Consider the following 12,817-nt stretch of genomic DNA (forward strand, 5'->3'; position numbering starts at 1 on the left):
GAGAGGGGATCCGGCCTCCGAGCAAAGGGAGACAGCACTTCTAACCACCAACGGCCAGGACAGATGCCTAGGGTCGCCGGTGTTTACCTTTAAGTGGCCGATGATGAACTTGTGGACGATGTGGTTCCACGTGGACTTCTTGTAGACGGAGAGGTGGCCGTAATCGTGTTGCAGCCATCCAGCTTGGGCCTGGGGGGAGAGAGCCACCAGTGCTCACTCGGCAGTGGCACGCAGGCCGCCAGGCCTCTGCGAGCTGGGGCAGTCGGGGCCTTCGAGCGACGGGGGAGGGCGTCAACCCCTCACCTGAGAGGTAGCAAGGACAAAGGCCGTGATGACGGTTGGAATCCAGCCGTTGCCGAAGTAAAAGATGGTGAACCACGCGATGCTCTCCATGACGATGATGTGGGCCAGGAGCAGCAGGAAGAAGAGGTGGTTGCTCTTGAACAGGTTCATGTCCTCGGCGGTCTTCCGCAGGGCCCGGAAGTCCTCGGTGATCTGGGACTATGGGGCAAGAACAGAGGGCGGGTGTCGGCCACGGAGCCACCAGGCACAACAAGCGCTGTCATGACCACGCGCCTGCCTGGGCCTGGCACCGCCCCGGGGACGGTGCGATTGTCCACAGCCAGGTAAGCGGCAGAGAAAGCATTCAACTCCAAAGCTTGCATGCTGCGCACTCGTGTTCAGGGCAGCATTACTCACAACTGGCAGAAGGCAGAAACAAGCCAGATACTGCCGGTGGATGGATGACTAAGCACAGCGTGGTCCGCCGCGCATCAGAACGTTATTCAGACTTAAAAAAGGAAGGACATGCTCACGCGTGCTACAACAACACGGATGACCCTTGAAGACACTATGTTATGTGCGGTTAAGCCAGGCACAAACTAACCAATTCTCGATTGAGTCCACTTATCTGAGGTACTAGAACAGGCAAATGCAGAGAGAGAAAGTAGAACAGGGTTTCGCATGGGCTGGGGGAGGGAGAATGTTTAACGGGGACAGTCTCATTTGGGGAAGATGAAAGCGTTCCGGAGATAAATGGTGGTGATGGTTGTACCACAGTGTGAACGAACTCAAAACCACTGATTGTACACCTAAAAGTGGTTAAAATGGTAAAATTTTATTTATTTATTTTTTCTTTTTTTTTCTTTATTCATTTTTAGAGAGGAGAGAGAGAGAGGGAGAAAGAGAGAGACAGAGAGAGAGAAGGGGGGAGGAGCTGGAAGCATCAACTCCCATATGTGCCTTGACCAGGCAAGCCCAGGGTTTCGAACCGGCGACCTCAGCATTTCCAGGTCGATGCATTATCCACTGCGCCACCACAGGTCAGGCGGTAAATTTTATTTTATGTCTATTCTACCCCCCCAACCCCCCCCCCCCCCCACACACACACACAAAATGCTTGCTATTTCCACTACTGGGTACAATGTGCTTGTCCTGGGTCCCCTACCAGGCCTTGAGGAGGTTGAGGCAGGTGACAGGAAAACTGTGCAGGATGAAGTCCCTGCCCTCCCAGAGCTGAGGGAGGGAGGCAGGGGAGGACCGGTAGGGTCAGGGGTCATCGAGGCAGAGCCCAGGATGGCTCTGAGGAACTGTGGGCAGCACTGGGAGATGGGCAGGCGGGCAGGGGCTGCTGGCATCTACAGAGACACACCCGGGGTACTTTGAAAGGCAGACCGGTGACACATGTGGGTGAAGGAGGTCAGATCTGGGAGCCTGGGTGATAAGTGAATAATCTGAAGAATATCTCTGGCAACAACTTAAAAGCAGCAGGGAAAAGGGGAAAACAGTGGCAGCCATGTGTGAAGGCCAGGTGGGACACCAGCCCCGCTCCAGGAGGAGTGAAGGCAATCTCATCAGCCCTGGAGGGAAAGCAAGGAGGGGCAGACGGGGAGAGCCAGCAGGAGGGGAGGCTGACGTCTGGAGGACATACCCTCTGCCCAGCCCGGCCACCCACGAAAGCCCCACAGGTAAAAAAAAAAAAAAGCTGAGACTGAATTAGTCCCAAGTGGAGAGGTCAGCCAGCCTGGCAGCCAGATAGGGCAAGGAGGGAGTGCTCCCGCAGGGGCTCCCGGTCCTCCCTGACCCCAGGGGATGGGCGGTGGCTCCTCCTGGACTGGCATAAAGCTTCCCTGCTCTACACCCCGCTATCTCCACCTGGAGGTGGGGTCCTCACCTCCCCGCAACCCCCCCCCCTTCCTTGGTCCCATCTAACTCACGTTTTTGCCCCGGTCCTGGCTGGGCTCCTCCTGGGCCAGCTCACCGATCAGCAGGGGCTTCATGAACTTGCGCACAAAATCAAGGTCGCGGTGGAAGGCGCGGAAGGCATCCTGGGGGGCAGGGGGGTAGCTGGTGAGTGGGAACCCCAACCTCAGCTTGCACCCCCACTGGGGAGGGCAGGGCTCACCAGCAAAACCTCTGTGTGCTTCCCACTCAGACCCGGATGCGGCCTCCCGTGGGCAGGGATCCCTCAGTGTCCGGCTCCCACCTCCCACCATGGTGCCACCGGGCCTCTCTGCCTTGATGAGGGGGCCCCAGAGCTCACTAAGGGTGCACAGAGGGATGTGCGGCTGCCTCTGGGCGAGTGAGCACAACGCGCCGCGCCAGGGAGAGATGCAGGTGCCAGCACCGGGCTCGGCTCGGCTGGGCCAAGGAAGGACGTGAGCTTCCTTGGGCTCCTCGGCTGGGTGCCTGGGGCCCCGCCAAGTGGGCCACCCACAACCCTGGCACACGGCTATCAATGAGAACAAGGCTCGAAAGTACCACACGTGGAAAATGCGCTTAAGAAGACAACGTGAAACTAAAAGCAAATGCAGAATTAGGTTAAAGCACTTCTGAAAAAAGCTTTTCATAATTGAAAAAGCATGAAATTATGAAAATAATTTTTATGGAAGACTCTATAAACTATTACATGTTAAGCCGGTGGCATTATGGCTTGCTTGCTTTTTTTTTTTTTTTTTTTTTTTTTTTTTTTTTTTTTTTTTTCTGAAGTTGGAAACGGGGAGGCAGTCAGACAGACTCCCGCATGCACCCGATGACTGGGATCCACCTGGCATGCCCACCAGGGGACAATGCTCTGCCCCTCTGGGGCGTTGCTCTGTTGCAACCAGAGCCACTCTAGCGCCTGAGGCAGAGGCCACAGAGCCATCCTCAGCGCCTGGGCTAACCTTTGCTCGGATGGAGCCTTGGCTGCGGGAGGGGAAGAGAGAGACAGAGAGGAAGGAGAGGGGGAGGGGTGGAGAAGCAGTTGGGCGCTTCTCCTGTGTGCCCTGGCCGGGAATCGAACCCGGGACTCCCGCACGCCAGGCCGACGCTCTACCACTGAGCCAACCAGCCAGGGTGCTTGCTTTATTTTCATTACTTTCCAAACTTTCTCCAACATTGCTATATTGCTTTTAAAATTAAAAAAAAAAATTGTCCATTTTCATCTTTCTGATTATAAAGTAATAATAAAGGGCATAGTTTGGCCAAACCTAGAAAATGTGCAGAACAAAGAAGAAAATAAATACCACCCAGCCAGTGACCACTATCGCTAGGATTTTAGCATATTTCTGTCCAGTGTTATTTCTATTCGTATCATGTACATTTTGTAAATCATCTCATAAGAAATATAGCATCTATCTCGGAGATAACCTGCCACCGGGTCCCCCTGACGGCCCACAGGATGATGTCCCCGCGGGAGAGGATTCCTTCCCCCTGCAGGAAGCCGCGGAGAACCAATAAGGAAAATCAATGTCGTGGGGGGGGGGGGGCAGGGAGCTGGGAGTGTGGGGGGAGAGGGATGTCAGGATCAAGAGACTGAAAAAGAGAAAACAAAAAGATATTTAAAAAAGAAAACTGCAATGCTGGATTTGAAAGACTCCATTTGGATGGGGAAAAAACACCCCAGCTGTTCTAGAAGACATTTTTTTTGGACTTGAATGAGAAAATTTAAATATGGACTGGGTATCTGATCATATAAAATAATTATTAATTTTTTTAAGTTTGATAAAGGTGTTGTGATTATGAGGGAGAATACCCCAATTCTTAGGAGAAGCTGGTTTAGAACTGAGGGCTGCGCTGGTACGTTAACAAATTGTTTCCACACGACTGCGCATGCGTAAACAGGGCGTAAGCAAATGGCGCAAAGTGTTAAAATGTCAATCTTGGTGGACGCTATGCTGATGTTCACTTACTTATTCTTTCACCCTTTCTGTGTGTTTGGAAATTTTCAAGTGGAAAAAAGGTGAGGAGAAATGGGGGAAAGGCTGACAACGCATAAAAATGTTTTCCGTCGCCCCCACTGCCCACTCCAGGACCTCGCAGTAGTAATTGCCCGTGTTCTCCCATTTCCTTACCGCACCCCTGCCTAGCACCAAGTCTTTGCCTGGTCTTTGTTCTATAGGTGTCCAGAACAGACTTACAAAGCAATACTTTGTGCAGACGAAAACTGGGCCCAGAGTTGTTTTCTTAAAAAAAAAAAAAAAAAAAAAAAAGGTCTGTGGTTGTCGCCCCCACCCCCCACCTCCGGAACAGGAAAGAGATGGTAGCAGAGGATCGCATGATGTATATTTTTAGAGAAGAGACCTGTTGCTATTCCAGGGACCACGGCCGGCAGTGAGGAGGCCTGGGGTCCAGTCCTGACCAGCTGGGCCCACCCTGCAAAGGGAGGACCCTCCAGGCTCCGATGTTCCAAGGCCCTGGGAAAGGCCCAGCGCTGCTTCCAAGTCAGGCCCAGCGTGCCAGTGGCACTGTGGTGAGCAGAGCTGCCTCCCCAAGATGGGCCTAAACTTTCATTGGTCCTCCTCACATCAGACCACAGCTTTTGGGACATGAACAGGAAGTTCTCGATAAAAGGCAGCTTCCTGAGGAACCGCCTTGTCTGACAAACGGTTACTCTCTACTTTTCACGGAGAGGTGCAATTCAGTACAGTGGTCTGCAAGTGCAGGTACCCTGCCTGCAGCTCCCACTGCCAGCCAGGTCCAGGTCATACCCCCAGGCCCTTGCCGGGGCTGGGGGCCTGGTGGAGCTCTCAGGCTACCAGGAGCCAGACAGGGAGCTGGAGCGCTGTTCTGTTACCTCCCTGAGGCCTCAAGCCCTACTTGACAATGAAGACCCTGGAGCTCAGGAAGGTGGCATCTTGTGCTCCCGGTGGCAGAGCCAGGATCAAATCCCAGTTCACCTGACTCAGGGACTGGCTCCCCACACTTCAAGCTGAGCGCTGCTGTTGGACTGTCTCATTGTCCCTGGTAGATCCGGCAGTTTTCTGAGCAGGCCTGGTAGAAAACACCCTTGAACACACCAAGCTCATTCTACCCCAGGGCCTTTGCACAGCTCTTTCCTTCTGCCTGGAATCCTGCTCCCACAGTGTCCTATGGCTGGCTCCATTTGGGATGTGCCTCAGAAAGGCTTTTCCCAATCACCCCATCTGAAATGGCCACCCTCCAGCCCCACACTTTCTGAGACGTCTTCTATCTTCTTCAGAGCAGCTCTCAACATCACAGGCTGCATTATGTACAGACGCTCCTCATCTTACAGTGGGGTTGCCTCCCGACGAACCCATTGCAGGTTGAAAGGACTGCATCGGAAATAGAAAACGCACGCAATACACCTAACCTACCAAACACCGTGGCTCAGCCCAGCCTACCTGAAACGTGCTCAGAACACACACTAGTCTCCAGTCAGGCAAAACCATCTAATAATGCAAAGCCTACTTTATAATAAAATATTGATTATCTGGCCCTGGCCGGTTGGCTCAGTGGTAGAGCGTCGGCCTGGCGTGCAGGAGTCCCGGGTTCGATAACCGGCCAGGGCACACAGAAGCGCCCATCTGCTTCTCCACCCCTCCCCCTCTCCTTCCTCTCAGTCTCTCTCTTCCCCTCTCGCAGCCAAGGCTCCATTGGAGCAAAGTTGGCCTGGGCACTGGGGATGGCTCCGTGGCCTCTGCCTCAGGCACTAGAGTGACTCTGGTAGCAACAGAGCTACGCCCCGGATGGGCGGAGCATCGCCCCCTGGTGGGCGTGCCGGGTGGATCCCCGTCGGGTGCATGCGGAGTCTGTCTGACTGCCTCCCCATTTCTGGCTTCGGAAGAATACACAAAAAACTTATTATCTCATGCAATGCACTACGCATATCACTTTCACAGCATTATAAAGTCAAAATCCTAAGTCAAACCATTGTAAGTCGGGGACTACCTGTGCTTACTTCTTTATTGCTTGTCTTCCCCACTAGCGTATGAAAGACAGGGAGAGGACATGCCTGTCTCTTTTGTTGCAATCACCTCAGGACCCCATGGCTGTGCACCCCCAATCCCAAGAGGCCTGCCCCTTCCTCACATTCAGACTTTTCCTGCCATTTTGCACAACTCAGCTTACGCGCTGGAACACCGGAACACCTCCCCTTCTCCAGCACTTACACACTGGTGGTTGGTAGAGGAGCCGCACGCTGAGGTTACGTGGGCTAGCCACTGCGCCGTGGGCTCTGCAGACACAAGCCACTAATCTGGACCCAACTCTGAGACAGATCCTATTGTAGAGCTGAGAAGAGACCGAGGGAGACGAAGCTACTTGTCCCTGGTCACACTCCAGAGCTTTCCATTGTGAATACAAAGACCTCAATCAAACTGAGTTTCCTCTTCCTTCCAGAGGTGATCACTGTTTGTGTCTCCCCCTTCCATGTCCCAGATGTGCCACGTGCACTTGCAGAAGGTTCCCAATAGCCGTTGTGTCACAGAAGTTCCTGCTGCTGCGGAGCAGGCTGTGGGGCCAGGCAGGCCAGCGGCGACCCAGAGGTTGATTTTGGAACAAGAATTGGAACCAGGCTCTATCCTTATCTGACGGGAAGGGAAGCCAAGGACTTTTCAGGAAAAGGCCAAGGGTATAGGTGAAGAGAAAGGAGTAGCAAACAGGCAGAGCAGACCGCACCCCCAGCAGGATAGGTCGTGAAAGGAGTCAGGCAGCAGGAGGGAGGGCCAGAGCACCCCGATTCCCACACGCAAGACAAGTGTATGTCACACGTTTTGGCCTTCACAGTTGCTGCCTCTGCCATGGCCCAGCTCCATGCCAGCTAACTTCTGCAAGAAGACATGATCCCCATCCCGGCCCCACTCCAGGTGTCAGGTGCCATGATTTGTTTCTGGCTGTGTCCACCTTCTCTGCAGAGCAAGGCTGGTCTCTAATCCAGTTTCACCCCGGGCACTAAGCCCGGGACTCAGAAGTGCGGGAGGAGCCAGCTCCAGGCACACAGTGCTCCAGGCAGCAGCCCTGGGAACCGGGACTCTGCACGAGAGGGAGAAGCAGAGGAGGGACCCTGGGATCTCAGCTGGAGACGGGGATGCTGACTTCCTTTCCCGTCCAAGCACAAACCAGGCTGTACCCTGCTTAGCTTCCGAGATCAGAGGGAGATCGGGCGCCCTCGGGGTGGTACGGCCGTAGACGTGGACTTCCTTTCCAAAGCAGAGATGCAGGCCCGGTAGGAAGCCCCGTGCCATGTCCCTTCCAAGAGAAAGAAGCAATGGAGGCTGGTGGGACAGTGCCGTGCCCAAAGAGCCCCTGGTGAGTGTCCCTGATGCCAGGTACACGCCCTGCTGGGGGTTAGAGCCCCTGGTGAGTGTCCCTGATGCCAGGTGCATGCCCTGCTGGGGGTTAGAGCCCCTGGTGAGTGTCCCTGATGCCAGGTGCATGCCCTGCTGGGGGTTAGAGCCCCTGGTGAGTGTCCCTGATGCCGGTACATGCCCTGCTGGGGGTTAGAGCCCCTGGTGAGTGTCCCTGATGCCGGGTACACGCCCTGCTAGGGGTTAGAGCCCCTGGTGAGTGTCCCTGATGCCGGGTACACGCCCTGCTAGGGGTTAGAGCCCCTGGTGAGTGTCCCTGATGCCGGTACATGCCCTGCTGGGGGTTAGAGCCCCTGGTGAGTGCCCCTGATGCCGGGTACACGCCCTGCTGGGGGTTGGGAGGGTGGGCTACACAGGAACTGGGCCCCACGCAGGAAGCCTGGGCTTGATGGGGTTCCAGTGGGGAAATAGGCTTCTGCCTCTCTCCTAAGAGCAGAGTATCTGGGCTGGTGTGGGATCTTCCCGGAGGCTGTGGAGCAGGCACTGGACCCTCCTCCCCAGATCCACCTGAGCGAGCAGAAGGAACTGCCCCGCAGGCACAACCAGGGGAGGAGCTTCTACTGCCGGAAATGCCTTTTCCTTTGGTGAAAAGTGGGGTCACTTAGGTTCTCCTTCTTCACACTCCTTTTCCTATCTACTGAGCTCCCCACTGAGCGTGCTGGACACATACACTTGTAATGATCCCGCACACCTGCAGAGCCTTCTGAAGTTTAAACAGTGACCTCCGGGGCAGCCCACTTAAGCCGGACAACAACTTCCCCACCTCCTAGACCTGGAAAGGGAAGTTCCAGGTGAGTGTCCTGCCCAGGAATTGACAGGGCCGGCACCCAAACCCGGGTCCTCCGCCTCTGTGACCCTCCTGTCCTGTCTAAAGGAGGATAGAGAGCCATTCCATTTTCAACCTTCTGCAAGAAGACATGATCCCCATCCCGGCCCCACTCCAGGTGTCAGGTGCCTTTCACAAGCACAGCGTAGGAGCAGGGTAAGATAGAGGGACCTCTCCTCTCCTCTGGGCTCTAGGAGGGGCCAGGGCAGGCCAGTGGTGCACAAGGCGGGTGGAGGGAGCTGGCAGCTAGAGCCGGAGGGCCCGCAGTCCAGCCCCAGCCGGAGAGGAAAGAAGGAAGCAAACCAAGCAGAGGCCGTCACCGTGGGTGGATTACTCATCTTTGTGCCCGGGGCCCAGCTCTGAGCCATGGTGACACTGAATGAATGAGTGGCGAAATTATAGCGGAAGATACAAGTCCCCAGTGGGGAAAGCTCTGCCGTGGGGACTCTGACATGAGAAGAGCAGACACCCTTGGGACACAGGTGAGGGTTCCTTTTGCCACAGCAGAGCAGAGCAGTGAGATATCCGGAGACCAGAGGTGAAATAGGGAGCAAAGACTCAGTGATGGTAGGTCTTCTGTTTAGGCCCAGGGGTTACCGTATTTTCTCATGTATAAGCCGCACCATTTTCCGAAAAATTGGGGTCTAAAAACTGGGTGCTTCTTACACAGTGGTTGTAGATTTTTTTTTACTTGCATTTCCCACTTTTTTTTTTTAATTTTTAATTTATTTTATTTTTGTGGCAGAGACAGAGAGAGAGAGTTAGAGAGAGGGACAGACAGATAGGAAGGGAGAGAGATGAGAAACATCAATTCTTCGTTGCTGCTCCTTAGTTGTTCATTGATTGATTTCTCATATGTGCCCTGACCGTGGGGCTACAGCAGACCGAGTGACCCCTTGCTCCAGCCAGTGACCTTGGGCTCAAGCTGGTGAGCCTTGCTCAAAGCAGATGAGTCTACGCTCACGCTGGAGACCTCAGGGTCTCGAACCGGGATCCTCCATGTCCCAGTCCAATGCTCTATCCACTGCGTCACCGCCTGGTCAGGCCATTTCCCGCTTTTTTGAGTGATGAGAAGTTGTACGAATTTTATGATGAATAAAACCTGAGTTCAATAACTTTATGTAATACACATTTTTCACATTTCAGGCCCAAAAATTAAGGTGCGTCTTAAATGGAGCGTCTTATACATGGGGAAATACGGTACTTGCTTGAGCAAGTGTTTAAAGAGCAATGACCAATCGGACAGGCCTCTAGTGTTGTTCCCAGGCTAAATGAGGTACTAAATATGAATGAGATTTGTAAACTGTAAAAATTAAGCAACTATTTTCCAACAGGCAAGGCCAAAAAATTACAACTTCTGCACAAGTTCCAAATGACAACTGCTCTTGCCCTTCCATTAGATCATCCTTCTGAGGACAACAAGGAGGAGGAGGAAGTTCTTAATAGGAAATTCCCTACGGAGACTGAATTATGAGCTTCCTTGACTTTTAGCCTCTTGTGAGGATCTGACTGCATTTTGATTGACTCCTAACAGTGCATTAAAGTGTTTCAGGGGATGCGACCTCTATCTGCCCATCAGTCCCCTCCCCAAACTTTTGTGGCTCATCACAGAGTCACTCCCCCAAACTCTGAGGAAGAGGTCAGCTCCCTGTCCCAAGGGACAAAGTACCTGCTCAACATCCTAAAAACAAAACTCTCACCCTGGCCCATTAGCTCAATTGGTTAGGGCATCCTTCCAAAGTGTAGAGGCTGCCGGTTCAATCATGGCCAGGGCACACACAGGAGCAGATCGGAGTTCCTGTCTCCCCTTCCTCTCTCACTAAAATCAATCAATAAAAAATGTTAAAATAAATAAAAACAAAATTCTCTTGACTCCTAGCCTGTTTCGTCCTCTCTCTCCAAATCCTCTTCCCGGATTCCCCATGGGGGTGGAGGTTGAGGGAAGAGAATGTCCAGTTCTCACTCCGCTGTTATTAAACTATATCCCCAGCTAGTACTAGTACATTTCATGCTCTGAAAGTCTGATCTTAGAAGTTTCTGGGATAGGGGTTGAGCGAGATGAGGCAAGGGCAGTCCTGGCCGGATTTATTGATTTTATTATTATTATTATTTTTTATTTTTTATTATTCTGAAGTTGGAAACAAGGAGGCAGTCAGACAGACTCCTGCATGTGCACGACCGGGATCCACCAGGCATGCCCACCAGGGGGCGATGCTCTGCCCATCTGGGGCATCGCTCTGTTGCAACCAGAGCCATTCTAGCGCCTGAGGCAGAGGCCACAGAGCCATCCTCAGCGCCTGGACCAACTTTGCTCCAATGGAGCCTCGGCTGCGGGAGGGAAGAGAGAGACAGAGAGGAAGGAGAGGGGGCGGGGTGGAGAAGCAGATGGGCGCTTCTCCTGTGTGCCCTGGCCGGGAATCGAACCCGGGACTCCTGCACGCCAGGCCGACGCTCTACCACTGAGCCAACCGGCCAGGGTCTTCCTGGCCGGATTTAAAACAGAGGACCATTGAGTTGAACGTCCCAGAGTAACCTCGGGTGCAGCTGGACCTGTTGCCAAGCCAGCCCAGTGCAGCTAAATTCACGCAGTTTACGACGCCTTTTGACCTGGGCTTTGCAAGTTCCAGCCCTTTCTCCTTTTCCCCCAAGTTCTCACCCGAGTCCCCAAGAAGGCTGATCCTTGGAGTGAGGTGGGTCCTGGGAGTCTTTAAGAGCGTGGGAACAGGAGCTCCCAGACAGTCTTTCCGAGGCAGCCATTGCGGACCTCCATAGACCAGACTCCAGGCAGGAGGAAGCCCGGGCCGAGGACTGGCTTTCCTTCCCCGCCCCCTAGTTCGCCTGGAAAGTAAGAGTCGCGCTCTGGGTCCCACACCTGGCTCCTTTTCTGCGCTTTTACTTAGCGCCCCGGGCGGCCATCTTCTACGCCGGGGGCGCCAAAGTCCTAGGGCCCGAGCGCCCTCTTTGGGGCGTCCCTAGCTCCAGTGAATCCCGCAGAAGAAGCGGACGCGTGGGTCCCAGCGCGCGCGGTAGATCCTGCACGATTCTCCACTGCTCCGACCGCCATCGCGGCTCTGCCTCCCGAGGCAGACTCCCACGCCAGGTTGGCCCCGCTGTCCCATGGGACAAAGATTCGGAGCAGCGGATGAGCGCCGCAGACACACTTTCTTTCCTTCCTGGGCGCCTTGTGCTCCCTTCAGCGGTGCAGGTTTGGCGCCCTGGGACCCATGGTTCCTAACTCCCGCCTTCAGCAGAGAAAAGTGGCAAGAGAACCCCCAAACCCTTACCGTAGCATCTTCCCCCGCATAGTGCCCGATGACCCGGTGGCCCCCCGGGTGCCTGCTGGACCATTTGGTGATGTTGTAGACCTTGCGGTCGATGACGATCCACTTGTCGGTGCGCAGGTTGTGCTTCTGAATCTCCTCCCAGCTGAAGGTGGGCATCGGCGCCTCGCGCTCGGTGGCCCCCTCTCCCTGGTTCCCCCCCTTCCCCATGCTGCCTACCGACCGGGATCCCCCGTGTACTGCGGCCTCCCGGCGCCGGTTGCCCGAGTGTGCGGCCGGGCCCTCCCGCCTACGGCTTTTGTCTTCTCCTACTCCTCCTCCCACCGCGCCCCCTCCCCCAACCTCCTCGACTTTGCTCGGGAGTGTGCTGCCAAATATCCCTCGGAATATCCCTGGCTTCCCAGTGCCCCTAAGCAGTCCCCTTCCTGCGCCCCGCCCTCCGCCCGCCAGCCCGCGAGGGACTTTTGCCACCAGTAAAAACTCGGGTGCTCAAACCCTCGACGCCTCCTCCGCCCGCCCCTCTGGCTCCCCCCGCCCCGAGCTCCGCATCCTCCCGCGTTCCCCGCCGCCTGGGTTTCCACAGTGATCAGCAGAGCGCCTGCACCAATCCGGGCTCGTCGCCCCGCCTGCCATTGGCCCAGGAGGATCTTTCGAAGGCCAGCGGGCTGGAGCTGCTGTCCCCGGCTCCCCCGCCCGCCCGGCCTCGCCGAGTCGGGCCCAGCCGCGAGGCTGGCTACGTGTCCGACCTCCTCCCTTCTACTGCCCCCGCCTGGGGCGCAGGAGGACATCCCAGAGCAGCATGCCCGGCGAGCTGAGGCCGCTGCTAGGTTCCGCGCGCTCCTGAGCGCGTGCGCGCAAGCCCCGCACTCCCAGAGTTTGCACCTGATTCCGGCACAAAGACGGGTCGGCCGCGCGGCGCTATTCGCCGCGGTTGGGGCAGGCTGGCGGATGGGTGGCGCCGAGCCACCCGGCCCGCGAGCTGCACTTCGGCACTGGCTTGGCTAGGTGACGCCTCTCCCCAATGCTCTGGAATCGGGACTCCAGTATCTCCACATTGCGCTTTCCGCATTGGCGCCTTCCTGCTGCCTCCCTGGGAGAATGAGCCGGCCTCGAACTCGCCC

The 12,817-nt window shown here is 55.4% G+C and overlaps 1 protein-coding gene across 1 annotated transcript in view; it reads right to left on the reverse strand.

Annotated features, from left to right (window-relative positions):
• Positions 1–12,077, reverse strand: part of FADS2 (fatty acid desaturase 2) — a 39,839-nt gene extending 27,762 nt beyond the window's left edge. The window contains exons 1-4 of the mRNA XM_066360704.1: positions 11,700–12,077; positions 2,217–2,327; positions 304–501; positions 88–189 (exon numbers count right to left, since the gene is read on the reverse strand). Coding sequence (XP_066216801.1) covers positions 88–189; positions 304–501; positions 2,217–2,327; positions 11,700–11,906 — 618 coding nt within the window. The 5' untranslated portion in view covers positions 11,907–12,077. The remainder of the gene's footprint in view (positions 1–87; positions 190–303; positions 502–2,216; positions 2,328–11,699) is intronic.
• Between the last annotated feature and the right edge of the window lie 740 nt (positions 12,078–12,817).

Source organism: Saccopteryx leptura, chromosome 1 (genome assembly GCF_036850995.1).
Source record: "Saccopteryx leptura isolate mSacLep1 chromosome 1, mSacLep1_pri_phased_curated, whole genome shotgun sequence".
Lineage (NCBI taxonomy): Eukaryota > Metazoa > Chordata > Mammalia > Chiroptera > Emballonuridae > Saccopteryx > Saccopteryx leptura.